The 18,545-nt window shown below is 36.8% G+C and overlaps 1 protein-coding gene across 1 annotated transcript in view; it reads left to right on the plus strand.

Moving 5' to 3' along the window:
* The window catches only part of LOC149806390 (band 4.1-like protein 2), a 324,157-nt gene that overhangs the window by 82,360 nt on the left and 223,252 nt on the right, over positions 1 to 18,545 (plus strand). Inside the window, exon 2 of the mRNA XM_089952640.1 lies at positions 10,860 to 10,981. Coding sequence (XP_089808766.1) covers positions 10,868 to 10,981 — 114 coding nt within the window. The 5' untranslated portion in view covers positions 10,860 to 10,867. The remainder of the gene's footprint in view (positions 1 to 10,859; positions 10,982 to 18,545) is intronic.

Consider the following 18,545-nt stretch of genomic DNA (forward strand, 5'->3'; position numbering starts at 1 on the left):
TAGTGAAGCTGGTAACTTTACTAGTTATATTTTTTTGTCTCCATTATAGTTAACAAATGTTGATGAAAAGCTACATTATTATTTTATCTTCTTCAGATCCTGTGAGTTGCATATAGCATGCAAAAGTAAAATTACAGAGCTGGAGAAGAGACTGAGGAAAGCAGTAACAGAATTGGAAGAGAAGGAAAGGCAACTGCAAGATTTGAATAAACAAAAATAAACATGGAGAAATTTGGATTGAACAGATTTACAGATGATGATGAAATGATAGAATTTTACACTGGTTTTCCCACATATGAGGTTTTTATAACCTTCTTCAATAGCACCAAACCTACTGCAATTAGAATGAAGAGCTTATATTACAGCACAGGGAATGACATCAACATCAGGGGACGGCAAAAGGCAATGGACCCAGTGGATGAACTTTTCATGTTTTTGTGTAGATTTAGATGTGGATTTCCGATTGAAGATATGTCTGTTCGATTTAATATTCACAGGTATTCTGTAAGTCGGAAAATAATCATGTGGACAAATTATTTGTATTTCTTACCAAGTTGTGAGCAGGTTCAAGCAAATATGCCTCTCGATTTTCAACTGTCCTACCCAGGAAGTAGAATTATTATTGACTGCACAGAAATATTTACAGAAAGACCCTCATCTCTAGTGCTTGCATCAAAGACTTATTCAAACTACAAAACTCACAACACCTGAAAAGGTTTGGTAGGGATAGCCCCACACGGTGCAATCACGTGTGTCTTCCTTGTACTCTGGATGCATGAGTGATGTGGAGATCACAAAGCTGTCAGGGCTTATAGATTTGTTAGAACCAGGGGACCAAATCATGGCAGATAAAGGTTTTGTTTTACATAAAGTTTTAGAAGGTACTGGTGTTTCCATTGCAACACCACACTTTCGGTGTAGTTATGGGTAGTTCACAGCTTCCCAGGTGGAAACCAATCAAAAAATTGCAAGCCTGAGGATACATGTGTAAAGATACATTAAGAGGGTGAAAGAATACAAAGTTATTACAGTCTGTGGTGCCTTTGACAATTTCTGGGTCAATAAATCAGTTGTGGACAGTAGCAAATGTACTGACTTTGTTCAAATGACCACTAATTAAACAAAAGAAATAGCATTTTGTGACATGGAAGTATCATGTAGAACTTGTGAATGAAAACAAAGATACTGAGACATTATGAAAGTACCACATAAGGTTCATTTTATTGACATTTCAGTAGTTTATTTTTAGACCTTAAAATCATGCCACATTTCATTGGCATCTTGTCATGCAAATACCTTTTAGATGTGTGAATCTTGTTCATTTTATTAACATTTCAGTAATATACAAGTTTTTTTAAAACACCTTTAGTAACATCGTGTAATATTTCAATGACATCTTGAATTTCATGCAAATACCTTTGGTAAGATGTGTGTATGTCGATATATATATATATATATATATATATATACACACTCACACACAATTATTCAAAGGGTTCATGTGAAAATGATACACAATTCTATAATGCATCTATGGGTGACTGTTCCGGCCTATATACATATATAGTAAGCAAAACCAGCTACGCTGAATTTAAAATTGACAATTTATGTAAGTAGATTTTAAAAGCAATGCAACAAAGTCCACATTGGCAAATGACTTGCAGCCATTTTGCTTGGAGTTGTCAGAATGATTTAATAATGTAAAGGCATAGAAAATTCATTTTAATATATCTTACAAAACATTCATATGCATATATACAAACAGGAGAACGTACTAAATGAGGTAGAATCTATAACAGAAGAGATCAAGCTTGTCCTTGACAGCTTGCCAAAATTCCCTGTCAAACAGAATAGTCTCAACATGAAAGTCATTTTCCAACCACACACAGAAATCACACCATTCCAGTCCTGTAACTGCCAACTGCATTTGAACTTGGTAGTAGTAGTTGTGGTTTGTCTTCAATTTCAAGGCATCATTAGAGACCGCAAGGTACTTCAGAGATAGTAAAGTGTCTGCAACTGGACATTTAATCTCCAACAAACCATAAGGGGGGGTCATGTTGGGGTTGTAGACTTTACGATCAGGAGTTGCAGCAAGCCAATGACAAAATGGGCTCACAATTATGCCACTTGGGTACAGATTGACATTGTCATTCATTCTCTAGAAGAAAAAAGTTATTTTTTTTATATAAAAACAAACCAAAATCATAAATCGCAATAATTTAAAAGGTGATTTTGTTTCTTATTCAAATAAAATGTTCCTACACACTGGGGTGTCATTTATGCAATACAAATTATTTTCCTTGATTTCTTAAGCAGGTTTTACAAATTTTTGTTGTTGAAATTTCTTTTAAAAAGGATACAAATCGGATAATTTTCTTTTCTTCTTTTCTTTACAGCATACTCATTTTGTATTCCAAAAGCAATCCTAATTTAGGAAAATAGACAGTCCTGGAAAGTTTATTTGAAGAAATATGATATGGCCAAACTGTATCGTAGACAGCATTTATGCAAGATCTGAATTTCGATAATATTTTAAGTGTTGAAATATTAAAAATATATGTGCATGTTGAATATAATTTTAATAATTTATAATATAAATATGAATGAAAATGACAGGTTTACCTCAACAACATGTGGTGACTCGTTCTTCTTTTGTGATCTAAAACACCGTCCCTTGACAAGGCATTCATTTCCATCTCTATAAAATGAAAATAAAAGAGAAACTCAGTTTAACAAACAGATTAACATAATATCCCATACATAAAATGACAAAATGTTATATTGTTTAGACACGATTATTCCCTATTATGTTTACTTGATCTAATGTGTGCAGTTACATACTGGGTGTTAAATTCATCCATCTACCAACACCACAAAACTAATAATAATTATAATCAATGAACAATGAAGAAGTTCACATAAATAAGGGACCAATTTGTGTATTTGGGGGCAGGGTGCTCTTTGAAAAAAAAATATATATATATATATATATATATATATATATATATATATATATATATATATATATATATATATATGAATGGATATAAAACAGCTTTGAACAAATAATCCTGCTGTTTTGTGGGTAAATATAAAAATGTCAGGTTGTGTACTTTTGATACATATTAAAATGCAAGGTATGCACCCAAAACTATTTAAAGCGCACCACAAAGTCTCTATTGGTGAGGAAGGGGGCGTGGTTGGTTAAAAGGGCAGTTTGTGTCACTATGCACGTTTTGTAAATGTTTTATTTTGACCGCGTGTTTTGACCACAGTACTGACTGACAGCTGTACATCTAAATCAGACCTACTCAGAAAAAAAAATATGCTTTAAATAGTTTCATTTCTATATCGTTAACTTGTGTTTTGTGTGCAGTAGAGAAAAAGTACACTCAAGATAGGACGTAAATCAACTTACCTTTAAGAGAATGGACATATCCCTCACTGTAATACTTGAATCCTTTTGTCATCTGTTCATTCCTTGAACTGCTGGAGACACCCGTGATGAAATTCTCAACGAATGTAAAAGAAATATCTGGCAAACAGCTCAGATCGTTACTCGATGTACAGTAAGACGCCATATTTTTTTCTCAGTCTGCCTACTGTAGCCTCGTTTTCGCGATACATTAATATTCATGAGGATCTCATTAAGAATGGTCTATAGAGCCAATGCTTCAGAATGATATGATGTATTTTTGGGGCCTCGAGGTGAAAAGTTACTCCTTTAAATGTATGTCAAGGAAATATTTTTGTTATCAATCTTGTATTAGTCTGGATCTCTGAATCATTCCTCGCTCAATTAATTTCTTGACTAATACTGCCAGTACTAGCATCTTGGCCTCGTTTATTTACTGAAGTGCCAGATATTTAGACGGAATTTGGACCGAACAATGTTTCTGCGGTATCCATATCTCACTGCAAACTGGCTCCAAGAAGCAACGACAACAAGCTGTCGAATAGTACCGATGTCGTATCTAACCATGCTTACTCCCAATCAGACCAAAGGCTGTCGTATGTCTTTTTACATTGCCCTGGTTATCTTGGTCCTTACTAATAGGCGATTCTTACTAGGTATCCTGTTCATAACTGGATAAATGCATTTTATGTCTGCTTTAGGTATACATCAAAATCATATATATGCAAACTGATCTTGATCATAAGTTGAGATGACTCTGATGTTATCTACAGAAAACAAAGATGGAAATAACATAAATTTGCCAGATATTATTCCAAGCATCTACAGTAATTGGGATGTGTGGAGGGTTGTAAGTTAATCTGGGAGATTCATTGTTCGACGAATGACATAAAATTAGCTTCGAAACCAGGTACCTTTGATCGAAAATAGCAGACAGCCGTTCCTCTTCCCCGACTAAATTGTAAGCAAAACTAAAATTTTCTAAAGATAACGCCCTTGCTGAATCACCAACAGAAATGGTAAGCAACAATCCTTAAATAACTTTTCAGCTTATAGGATTTGGCATACAAAAATGGGTCAGGGGATAACCATACATAAGTAAATGTCATCTCCTCTGATTTATAATATAACCTAATGGTGGAAAATATTTTGGAAAGAAATGGTGTGTTCAGAGAGCATCGTGTAGAATGTTTCATTTTTTTCCCTCTGTTTTAGTGTTGTTATTATTGTGATAAAATGATGTGTTCCTTTTTACAACTGAATAAACATAAACAGAAAGCTAGCCATAAGTTTATGCTTATTCCACCACTGGGAGATGAACAATCGTGATCTCCATTCACATTAGAAGGGCTATGTCTGTTAGACCTATCCCGAATACCAAATCTTTCTGAAGTTCGACAACTGGAGTTAACCTTTTTCTAGAGTCAATCAGAAGATAAAATGTTGAGCTAAACATGCAATCTATCTATTTCCTGACATGCAAAATCTGTATTATTCAATACGATGGAAGAAAGTTTTGATTTAAAAAAGCGAATGAATAATTAACTACAAGAGCCACATTCGCAACAAGATCAGTGCGAAACACGCAAACGACTACAACTCAACTAGACATTGAGTGCATTCCATCGAGATACTTAAGGACTGAGTGTCTAACCAGTGGACTGAGTGTCTAACCAGCGTATATTACACACGTAAGGACAGTCGCAACTTTGTGGTTAATCCTGCCGTTCGGACCATCTCGGTTATTTACGAAACATGAATTGACCTAGAATTTGCGAATACATCGAACACCTTTTTATGGTCATGTATCAGAAGAGCATATTAGGATGGTATGTGGTCTGATGTCAGGATGGTATGTGGTCTGACGTCAGGATGGTATGTGGTCCGACGTCCGTCCGTCAATTAGCACAAGTTTGTTATAGCTACTATTCCTAAACTGCTTCGAGGGTTGCCATAAAGGTTTCAACTCACAATCATTTAGGCCTACATGAAAATGATGCCCTCAAATCAAATATACCGCAATAGTGTTCATGTTGAAAATCTTTTTATCACTGCTCTACCTGATCGGATGGTAGTATCAACATGGAGTTTTCACTAAAAGACTTCTTATACTTAGTCATTAATAAAAACTATGCTGATCTGGTTCAAATATGACCGCCATAGCGTCCATCTCGGAAATCTTGTTATCGTTACTGCTACATGGGATTTGCACTGAAAGACGCCCTATGCTGTCTGATTGCTTCTAAATACAAATGGAACCGACATGAAGTCCACTAGTGACGCCACGGGAGCCATCCTTAAGTTCTTATCGGAACTCCTTCTGAACAGAACGTTATTTTGACATGGGGTTTTCACAAAAATGAAAAGTGTGCCAATATGAAGTCTAATATGACTTTCACAGTGGCCATCTTGAAATTCTGTGGGGATATCATCATGTACAATTCAATCAATGACATCTTAGTATCTTGTGCTGATCTTAAATTCAAAGTCTCTGATTTGACGTTAGTTATGTGGCTATCTTGAATGGAAAATGATTATGACATGGGGTTTTCATCAGAATATTTCTTATTTTGTCCATTTGGTCATAAGAGAAACTAACTAACCCTCAATATCGTCTCCAGTGTAGCTATCTTGAAAGTATTATTATCTCTGCTCCAAGATGGATGGTTATATCAGCATGGGGTTTTCACGAATAGACTTCTTATATACCTAGTTGGTCCTAAAAGAAAATGGCGTCAGTCGTGTATCCAATATGGCTGCTATGACGGCGTACTGAAAATCTTGTTGTCACCATTCCCTCTGAATGAATGACGAATATAACACTGAGTTTTGACCAAAACACTTCTTATGTCTAATCTGTCCTAAGTGAATATAGTGCCAATCTGACATCCAATATGTCCATTAGATGAACTAGTCTGACAATCTTGTCATCGCCGAAGGATATCAGAGATGGTATAAAGAATCAGTTGTTAAATAGAAGAAATGGACTTATCTTGAACATTTTTACGCCCAGTTGAGCGTCAGTCTATTCTAAGAATCAGTTGTTAAATAGAAGAAATGGACTTATCTTGAACATTTTTACGCCCAGTTGAGCGTCAGTCTATTCCAGGGACTCCTGTATGGTGCGCGATGATAAACCTCAAAATCTAATATCAATCTACAGAAGGTAAGCAGTGAAGAATTAAGGCAACAATTGAGGCTGAAGTTTGTTTGTAACATGATATCCATCCTCAGGGAACAGACAGCTGTTTTAGTACTGCATTCAGAATAGATAGAAGTTAAGAAATATTCCAGAAGAATGTACAAATACTTGAATTTGGGAGGGATCTGGATTATATCAGAGTGTTTATATTGGACCCGCTACTGCTGTGACCTGGGTCTGAATCTACAATATTTATAAATAGCTACCTTGCCATGTGAATGCCTTGGTGGATATGGATTGTGAATCTACAAGTCATTGTCAACTATCGTCATCTAGAGACATGGTTCATGTTGAATCAGATGTTTGGTTATGGGTATAGTTTAACCATAAGTTAATACATTCACTGAATCAGTGGTTTCAAAGGTGCTTTTATGCTTTTTTAATCGATGAAGATGTCGCTGAAACCAGTATTATATAGACCAAAGCGATAGAACTTGAGTCTACACACACACACACACACACACACACACACACACGTGTGTGTGTGTGTGCGCGCGCGGTGGCTCATTACCTTTAAATGGTGGTTACTGATGCCTAGTGATTGATTGACCGCGTTGTTATAGCCTGGTTCGAGCGAATAATAAAATATGAAACTAATGGATGGAATAAATGGAGATCTGAGCAAAGATATACAATAGAGCAACACAAGGCCCCGCATACAGAAGATAACAATTTAATTATTTAGATAAAGAAAATACAATTGTAGGATACACTTCTACTAGAAATATAAATTAACTTAAAGTTCTAAAAATGCAATTAGCAGTCCCGTTTCCAAAATATACGGCAAATTTCATCATGAAATCGAGTGAGCATTTCAAACTTTAATTGCCAGGCATGTCTGCCCAACCTGATGTCTGGTTGCGGGTCACTCTGCAGATTGCACTCAGCAACTAGTTGGGTCGACTTGTTCTAGGCCGATAAATCAGCCCTTCACCCATGGTGATATTATTTTCGGGTGAGAGGCTGATATCACCTATTCATTAAAAGCTGCAATTATCTGCATTCATATTTGGTTGCACACATCGGTGTACATGTTATACACTTACGAATATTTCTCGTGGCTGTACAGCTACCGTCGGCTGAAGGGTTCTTTTAGTGACATGTCGATTATATTTCCTGAGCAAATCATGTGTTTGGTGACATATAAATCCATCTGTAACAGTACAACCATCTGTCATGTGGCCATTTTGAATTTCGCGCTTGATATGGCTATTACCAATTACTGGTATGTGTCTAAAGTGTAAGCGAGTTTGTTCCGGAATCATTTGCATGCAGCAAAATTGCACATATTAATGAACAGGTGACATCAGACCCACAACATCGTCCATCAGTATCAACACAGATTTGTGGGGTTGATTTATCGGACTTGTTCCTTCTGGTTTCCTCACGCACTGCTGCTAATTATAATAGCCTCTCTTTCTCATCCAGCCTCTTACGGGTCGTTAATTGTTATTACTGTCGTCTCTCTTACGTTCAGTTGTGGAAGCTTTGTCCTTTTAAAATAAGATAAATGCAGACTTAATTTCTCCTCCATATAACTTCCTGGAAGGAACTAACATTTCATCTCTCGTCACGATTCAGAATACCGTATCGATTCCACAACATACACTTAACTGCTAATATAGTTTTAGGTCACAACCTTGAACTACAGAAAAACAAACTCCATCCATTCCAGTTTCCATTGTTATAGAGCAAAAAGATGAATTAGTCAATATTTCAGTATAGTTATTGCATAGGTGGCAATGACTCATTTCTGGAATTGAAAATACGTCCAAGTGAAAATGGCTTCGTACAGTTCTTATTGCTGTCGAATAAGTTCTATTTTCTTGCATCGTGAATATGCTTTCTGTTACTATTTGCCTAATCTTTCTTCGTCATTTTTATCTTAATTGTGGTTCTCATACTAAAAGAACAGCTTCAGTCTGCCGTGTGATTTTGTGACGGCCATAAAGTTAACATGTTAAGGTTCGTATGCATACTGTTTTTCATATTCCACTAAATTATCTCCATTCTTTTGAACAGATAATCGTTTACATAAATGTTTTGTTTATTATATGTATAGGGTTTTTATTAAAACGTTTACACAATTTTGATTCAAGGATTTGTGTATCAAAAGCATTAGGGGGACGCTGTGGGGTCAGTCAAATTAACATCCTTTATCATGGTATCAGATCGGAATGGATACTGGATTATATTCAGGAATGTGGGATTTCAGCCCTCTGAAAAACAGACTTTATTTGATTCACGTTTTTTCAGTAGCTTAACATCTTTTATTCATTTCTTCATTTGTGCCATAGGCAATGAGCGTTAAAAGTGAAATCAATCCAGCAACATAATGCTTTAGTTAAGTCATAACATCGCTTTTCCAGAAGCAATGTAGCTGCTGCCATTAAACTTGGTGTTGCTCGTCCATACAGGACACAGGGTACTAATGGTATGGAAAAATGGGAACCAGCCTGGAAACGGGTGAACATAAAATAGAGTATATTGGTTTGGCTGACCAGGATTGGTTAATAATGCAAGTTATGTTGTAAGGAAAATAATCTTTTAAGAGCTTACCCTAGTTGTAAGTGAAAAAATATAGAGACATTGTTTTGTTGATGGAATTTCAGTCCTTTAACAGTCTTGAGTTTGGAACACTCTTTCCAAATATTAGCTCCTGATTCTTTGGTGCGGAAATGAAAGCACATGTTTCAAACACATGCAGGTTCAGAAAATGTCGCGGCTCATATCCTTTCCTCTACACAGAAGCTGACATCCAGGTTTCATCTATTCTGATAAATATAGGTTTGATCATGAGCACTCAAAAATTATAAGTTATTGAATTTGTAATATCATGGTGTTTGCATAGGTTTACTATGGGAACTGAATTAGTACCGTGAGTCCTACAAGTGCGTTCCAGCTTAGTTGTTTCTACCCTATAGGCCTATTAATAAACAAGGTAATTAACTTTATGCGTCACTTTGGACACACTTGCTTCCCAATGTCTAAGTCTTTAGTTCTACAGTGCATCCACTCCAAAAAATAGTAGTCACAAACCCCTTTTTGGCGGCTTCCCTTGGATTCCGTCGTTTGTTTTACACCAAAGACAAATCTTGATCTGGTGGCCTAAGTAGTCAAGAATTTCCGCCTCTAATCCGGAGGTCGCGGGTGCGAACCCCGGCATAGTCATACCAACGACTTGTGAAAATTGTATTAACAGCAGCCTCGCTTGGCGCTCAGCATTAAGAGTTAGTGTTCGGGCTGGTAGGCCTGGTGTCAGGGATAATGTGGCTGGGTGGGGCATGATGCTACATGTCTGCGGCATGATGTTCCAGTGCTAGACGTCACTATAAACTGCCACACTGCAGACATCGTAGCGATATGACTACAACTGTTAAAGTTACTTAAAAGTTTGAAAAACATAAACAAACACAAACACACCCAAAGACAAATCTATAATACTAGTCCTCGAAAGGTAGTGACAGACTGTTTGTAAAAGCCTTCTCGTTTTCTCAGCATGCTCCAATTATATGCTCAGATTACCTTAAAAAGACAAAACCAACAACATCCAAGCAAAAAGCAACCAAGTATGCAATAAAGAGATTTAAAAATAGGATGAATAAAGAGTCTATCTTTACGACACAACCTGGTTTACGTTGCAGTGGCTTATCATCCCTCTACAGGCATCGATCCAGCTATAATCCAGCCGCCGTCTGTCTCTCCATCTCTCCATCCATACACACACACACACACACACACACACACACACACACACACACACATACATACATACATACATACATACATACATATATATATATATATATATATATATATATATATATATATATATATATATATATATATATATATATATATATATATATATATATATATATATATATATATATATATATATATATATATATATATATATATATATATATATATATATATATATATATATATATATAGACACACCAGACAGAACGGAAGTGTTCTCTCTGGATTCTATAGAAGAATGCTTGATAATAGTAGGCAGAATTAATATTTTAATACAAAATAATACTATCATACAGGTTAGATAATTTTTAATTCGTGCTCTACGGAGATTCGAACCCAGGATGAATACATACAAACATAGATGCATGCATAAAAGCATCTCTTTTTTGTAACTGTGTTAAAAATTGTGTTCACAAATTAATAATCAATTCAATAACATTGTATATTTTTATAGAAAAAAACAACTCTTTTCAGGCTGACTGATGGCTGACAAAGAGGAAATTATGACTGCTCCGACAGCAACGGAAGAGGAAATAACGTTTATTGACGACGTCAACGACTCCCAAGCACACGCGTCACCGTCACCTGTGTCTCAGGTAATCGAATGCGTCATAAAACTTCATTAAATGTTGATATTTGAACGCAACTTACGTTCAGATGAAGTGATGTTATAAATCGTCAGAAAAATAAATAGAGTAAAACGTATGATGCATATAACAACAATCCGTCCTATGATAAGGGGATCTTGATCATTTCGGGATTTTCTACTCTAGCTTTAATTTCTGTCGATTGGAATAATCAGTAAAGGTTTTTGAGATAATCCGAACCACTCCAACAAGACACCCGCTCTGAACATCAACTGATACTTTGGTGTCCTGGTCTGTTATAAAAGCCGGTACAAAACCTTAGCTCGAATCAGACATTAATTCAAGATAGTAGCATACAATTCGAAGCTTGTTTTTGCCCATAATTTTTCTTTTAACAATTTTTCGCGAAATCGTTGTAGCGCAAAGAAGCCAGGAAAAAATATTAGCTATTTATTTTGGCAGTTTTTAATATCGTAAGTGTTCGGATTCCTTCAGACATTTAGATTGTCTTAATTGGGTGAGATCATAAAGCCATTGCGACAAAACACGAGGCATCCCGCATTCTTTATATGTTTGATCGTCGGATTATTTCAAAGTCATTTAGTAATGCAAACTCTTTTACTGAAACTCCTGTTCATTTGATATGAAGATTTTGAAACTCATTAAACAATACCATTGCTTTTGCTGGTGTGATCACCAGGAGTTGCCTTTGCTAAAACATTATAGCGATCATCGCCCTGTCGTCTTTGGATATATTGACGTAGGCGGGGAGGGGGTGATTGGATTGCAATGTAACTTTAAATAAACATTATTCCCATAGTCTAGTTGGCTCTGTATGAAAATGGTGCTGATCACAAATCCAATATGTCACATTCCGTGGCCATGAAAAATATTTTTATCGCTATTCCTCCTGAATGGTTGGTCGTATCAACATGACGTTTTTACCTAAAGACTTCTTATGATGTATAGTTAACCCTAAATAAAAAAATGGTGCCTATCTGACTGCAGTATGGCCGCCACGGAAGCCATCTTGGAAATCTTCTAGCAGCAACTCCACCTGAAGAGAAAGTTATACTGATGGAGGTTTAAACCAAAAGACCTCTTATCCAATATGGCCGACCAATAGCGGCCTCCTTGAAAATCTCGTTTCCACTACTCCTCATGAATGGATGGTCGTATCAACATTGTAGGACAAACAGACACACACACACACACACACACACACACACACCGACACACAAACACACACATACAGTGTATTGTTTACACAAAAATGTGACACAACATGCGCCTAGCATGACCATGGCAGACAAACACCATCACTAAATTAACTGCATTTAAAAACCAACACTGTAAATGTTGCTTCTTGGCTGTTGTTGTTTTGTTGTTGTTGTTGTTGGTTTGTTGTTGTTGTTGTTGTTGTTTCTGTGGGGTTTTTTTTAAAATCATTCAGCAAAGTATCGATTCTCAAATAAGATCACATTTATGTTCGGTTTAAGATCAAATATTCGGTTTAAGATCACATTTATGTTCGATCAAATAAAAAAGTATAACTAAAAAATGTCATACAAAATGTTGATAATAAAAATACGATAAACGTCTTTTCATCTTGTTTATAAAGGCTTGTATTTTTCGTGTTAGTAATCAAATCGATAATTCACTAGTCCAAAGGTTCAGGAATGGAATAGGGGAAGCAACCTTGCTATGCCTGTCCCGAACGAAATCTTGACAGCGTTTAAAGCGTTAACAAGATTAGGTGTCTTCTAGTACTAATATTAGTACCCTTACTCGTACCTCGTGGACAGGGTACTAACATGAGCATATATGTGTTAATGGAGCAAGCCGGGTGTGAATCACACCCGGCGCTCTTTTAGCCTAATAATAACACTTTAAACACATTCCTTGCATATAATCCAATAAATAGAGTAGTCCTCTTATTTAATACCGGAAGTATCGAAAATCATTGTAGAAATAGTTGTAAAATCTCGTTTACTTTTTTCAGCCGATATTTTCGTTTAGATCGTCCGCCATGTTATTTCAAATAATGATTACTTCCGTTCTCAGCCTCGTCTGTTTGTGTGCCATATTAGGACATTGACGCCTTATTTGGAAATGTAAACAAATCGTAGTAAAAATTTGGCGCCGTTTGGGTCAGAAAATCTGCGCATTAAAAGTAAATACGGTTTATCGGCAACTTTGAAATTCAACCAAGAAGCGATTATTCGCACTTGATTGATAATAATATAGCGTAAAATATCCAAAATATGTTCTGGCAAGCCTTACTTAGAAAAGGGGTCTGAGATTTAAGCATATCGACAGACCATACATGATCAGTACGACAATGTTGATCTCATTCCAGCTCCTCTGGGGCATACACATACCTAACAATACTGTTTCCGAGTGAGCCTATTGCAGTTGGCTAGGAAACAGTTTCACGGTTCTGTGTCGCGACGTTCTTCTATCGAATCGTGTCAGCAGGTTTCAACCCAATTAGACGCATGGATTGAATATTCACCGCTGCTATGACCGACCTAAGTCGGATCATCAACTTGCGACATTGGTTTGCGATCTGAGGCTGGTCGTAAATTGCTTCGCGATTCATCAATGCTTTCTGCGCGTATTGATACCCGAATATTCGTTCGGCAAGTTTACGGTTGACTCGCTCAACGATAGTTGCGCTCAACGATAGTTGGATCACAATGTATATTGACATGTCCGCGACGAAGCCGCACATAGTGTTTTACCAACAATACAGTAACAACATCGAGAAATTATTTGCCTAGATCCACCTGCGAAACCCAACCCAGGCACGGTCCACGTGCATAGATCCATTTAAATGATCTGCAAAACTTGTTGATTCTTTTGGATTTTAACGGCTCTGCTTACCTGTATCCGCTTTCAACATATATGAGGCTTAACGTGTATTTGTACGTCAGTTCGCGCATCCGATCACGTGGGAGAAACAAAAGATCAGCCTATTGACTTCATCTGGGGTCATCGCATCAAAACATCCACGAAAAATCTTCTTGGTTTGAGTAAAGTAAGCGTCATTATCCCAATAACTGCGATGACTCGAGTATATCGCATACGAAGTTCGCTCGGAAACTACGCTTTTCACAGGCGTTACCTCCAAGTACAATCTTGGCATTCATACCTCCTTTGATAATCCATCTGGCGATTCTTTCTTCGAGTGTAGGACAGATCCCATTTAAGTCATGATGAGATTCACTTCAGCTTTTTAATAAATGCAGATGCTGCTTGATGTTTTATACGAGAGTTCATTTCATTTCAGGATTTGACAGGTAAGCAGAGTCCAGTCGTATTATTCAATAGTGCTCAAGGCCCGCAGTAATTTTGTTCAAGGATATTATATTTACCAAGCTATTTCCTCCGTGTCAACCCAGATAACTTTGTTCACTCAGCAGCGATATCACCGCTATGTATTTCTTGTTAAACCTCACGTCCTCAGCGCCACCGATAGACCTGGACGGTCCGACAAACATACACTTCTTTGCCCCATATTAGGTAGTTGTTTCAGCCATCTCGTCATTATGCGTCCGAACCCTGTTATCATTACGACGCCGATACCAATATTTGATTTATCAACAACGGCATCTTGGAGGTGTTTAGCTGCGTACGTCATCTCGTCAATGGAAAGGAAATCTATGCATGTTTGGACAACATTGACATTGCTATGACGAAAATGGGTCTCGCAAGATACACTGACATTTTATCGTGGTCCGCTGACTCGTCTTTGTTGCGTCACAAGGACGCAAACGAACATGCAGACGATATCCAGTATGTTTCGCATCAGCTTAATCCGCATGCTTCTATCAATCGGCCAGACTTGGTTATGGCGGCGCCGCTGTTCAAATTCTAAATCCAACTTTCAATTGGAATTACGCAGTATCGAAAGCAACTTGACAGGAACCTCGTCATTTTCGTGTGTGATTCTTCTGTCACTTATTTGGTTTGGCAGAGATGTTCGCAAGACTATGTTTGGAGACAAACAAACATAGTTATGTTCTACCGAAAACCCTTTGGCGCGATGATCGTGTCGCCGATGACATATTTAATTTATTGAACTCGAATGCCTCATAACCTGTTCCGTGGATGCAGCAATGCAATGTTGTTGTTTATGGGCTCCGGAGGCACGTTAGCTCAGTCGTTTTCCATGCTCACCACAGAGTGCTCATACAGAATTCTTGAACAAAGATAGTTCTTGAAATTTTATTCAAACACCGGAATAGTGTTCGTGAAACAATAAGGAACTGTAGACACAGCAGCACAATACTAGCTACAGTATATGTCATCGCCTTCAGTGTTGGAATTTTCGTCGGGACTCGAACTTGAATTCATTAGAACATTAGAACATTTCATTACTAGGACTTCTAAAATTTAATTCGTGGACAATTCTTAGATTATTTCTGGACTTGTTTTCTTAAAACCGTAAGTTCTTATTTTTTCATTTTTTACACTGTTTTTCCAGGGAAATAAATTATTTGTTGACTTTTTCAAAGCTTGTCGTTTTCACTCTTTCTTTGTTACTGTTTATTAGAGCCTAAACACGTTAATATAAGAAGTGTTTGCGTGCCACCGTTGTTTTATTTAAAGCTACGGTTGCAAACTCGGATGGACGACCTAATATGCAGAAACTAGTTGTAGAAGCACCCGCGGAATGAAAAGCTCGTTCACTGTTCCGCAAGCTCTTACTGGTTGTACACTGTCACGATAGAAACGACACTTAGGACATATAAGAAATGCCTGCTGACATTTACAGACGCACAAGCTCAGCGACCGGATATGGATCTGACCAGGTTTGCCAGCAGAGCCCATATATTTGATATAATCAACGGGTTGTTTTTTGTGTTCACCCATTCGAGTTTGTGTTTTTTTCAAGAAGAATAACTGGAAAACTGCAAACATCTCACGCAGATATCAACGATGTTGTTTTGAAGTCACGGTATCGTAAGTCGTCTGACATGAAATTCGATTAGAGTTCATTTCACCATCTTTGGCGATTTTGCTTAAGATTTATCGTTATATATACGTGATGGATTCTGAACCGCCACGTAATGACAATGTTGCTGAATTTACAGATGAGATGTTGTATCGGCTGACAGGGTATGCCAACACAGATGGCGATTTTGAGCTGCCTGTAGACTAGCTACGATGTCGTAGCCTGAACTTGATTTCTTGTGGTTGAGGCTACGAACTGATCCCATATCATGTAATGGAGCAAAATAAATCATCACTAAAGTCAGAAAAACAAACAATATAGAAATCTACTACATAAGTATAATCACATTGTGAAAGACGTTTGGCTTATTTTGAATTTATTAAGCCCTTACACGATAAAATAAATTGGCATGGTTACACTAACCTCACCCTGTCTGCCATGACAGATAACGCGAGACTCTCGCTGTGACCCCTTTTGTACATAAGGGGGCAGGGTCCAGTTTTTATGTACAAATTTAATGCCGCAATCAGCGACCTAGTATAAAAAATCTTAAAAAATCAAATACACAAGTGAGGTCAAAAAGGTCCATATTTTTAGATACCTATATTAAAACAAAGCATAAGAATAGTATTCACTTGACCAGAGAAGTCAATGGCAGTTCACAGCAGAAGAGGTTTATGCACCCCAACCCCTATTTTATACATGCATTTTTCACATCCAAATGCCATTTTTGACAGCATGTGGTGCTCACAGTGCAAACGTAAGCCCTTTCCCTGGATGAAAATTTTGAAAAACATTGTCTACTAAATAGTTTGATGCAATTCAGAATAGTTGTCATCCAAGCCGTTTTTGAGATGCTCTAGTTGCCTTGAACCCACGTGTCTACTGCTATGGGAGGCTAGCTCTTCTTCCTAGCCAACTATTGGTATTTCACTATCAACATACTGCAGAGCAACTAAGGAAGGTGTACATGTCTGACATCAATTTCAAGAACAACACAAGCCCAAAAAACCTAGTTCACAAATATATCCATATCTATAAATACTAAACAGTAATAGCTGAAAAAGTCACACCATAGCCTTAAGTTAAGAAATTTGCCAGTGGCCAATTTACGAAACTGGACCCTGCCACCTTAAGAATTTGGCTGAAAATGGTTTATGTCAAAAGTTGTGTACATATCACATATTTAAACATGATCTAGTACAATGGTATAAAGGAAAACTTTTTGTGCACAAAACTAAAAATGGTATTATGCTTTTGAAAAAGTTACCTCTTTGCGGCAAAAAGCACTGCATTATTTACATTGTGAATTATGACTGACTGCATTTCTTGAAAGATTTCAAATTGTTTGCAACCTACAATGCTTTTGGTCTTTGTTTACCACCATAGCATCAGTACAAAATCAAAATTCCTTTACAATGTTTCATGAATGTCAAGAAGAGATCTGGAAGTTATAAATTTTAGGAGGGAATGACAGAAATGCTATGTTCGGTGTCAGTGACAGAAGTGAAAAGTTTCTATAAACTCTTCTAGCAAACTTCAAGAAATCACACATTTAAGTAAATCATGTGCTTTAGAAGTACTCTTAGACTGATATAAAAGAAGTGGTTCCTAACTTTTCATTATCATTCTGGAGATGCTAATAGCAGCATCAGTGTTGTGTCAGTGTGTGTTGGGGGGGGGGGGGTAATCGCAACACAAGTCTAGCTAGTCTGGAGAAGTCAAAGTTTAATCAATTAACATTAGACAATGCTGGAATATTGATATACTGATGTATGGGACCCTAAAACTTACAAAGTGACATATCAAATAAATTCATTGATACACAGCCAATGAAATTGACCATACATATACAAATTACTCAGTACAATTTAACAGAGAAATTTCTTCTCAGACACCAGTTTACTTACAACTGACTTTAATGTTTTCTGGAGTTTACAAAATCATAGTAAATAATAAGATAAGGTATAGAACAAATATTTTTAGTGGAAAATCCAGTTCAAGGTAAAAATCATTTCACCGGCTTGGCTTTTGATAAGCACGTACCATAAAACAACTCCTGCAGAAGCTAAATCTGTCCGTCAAAGTCACTCTCTTGTGCACTTAGATCAGAATGAGTATCTGGATGAGATTGAAGCTATTGTTTCTTTCAGCATGACTAACCGATTAATCCTAATCTCTTACCATGCAAACTGAGACCTGCAAAAAGAAAAGAAACCTGTGATATTGATGTACTTTTAACATTCAGTGAAAACATAAGACTTTCAGAGGAGAAACTGTATGTGTATTGTTAAATGCATGAAGCTGCCACTTAATTTTAAGCTTTTCCCCCTTTGTTAACTGAACCTAGAAATTTCAAGATATATACATAACACTGAAACATTTTCTATTATCACCCAAGTGTGAGATATGAATCTCTTATGTCAACTTCAGAGTGGGGTCATGAAGGTAGAAACTATGTCGGTGTGCTAAAACTTTCATTCTTTTCACCAAAATATATTAAGTAATATGCCATATGCATCATTATTTCTAAGACCGTTCCACTGGTGACATTCAATATTCACAACATTATGTTTATGTATGATTCCTCTGAATTCTATCTGCTCCTGTGGA

Source organism: Sinohyriopsis cumingii, chromosome 1 (assembly GCF_028554795.1).
Source record: "Sinohyriopsis cumingii isolate HCF-2022 chromosome 1, ASM2855479v2, whole genome shotgun sequence".
Lineage (NCBI taxonomy): Eukaryota > Metazoa > Mollusca > Bivalvia > Unionida > Unionidae > Sinohyriopsis > Sinohyriopsis cumingii.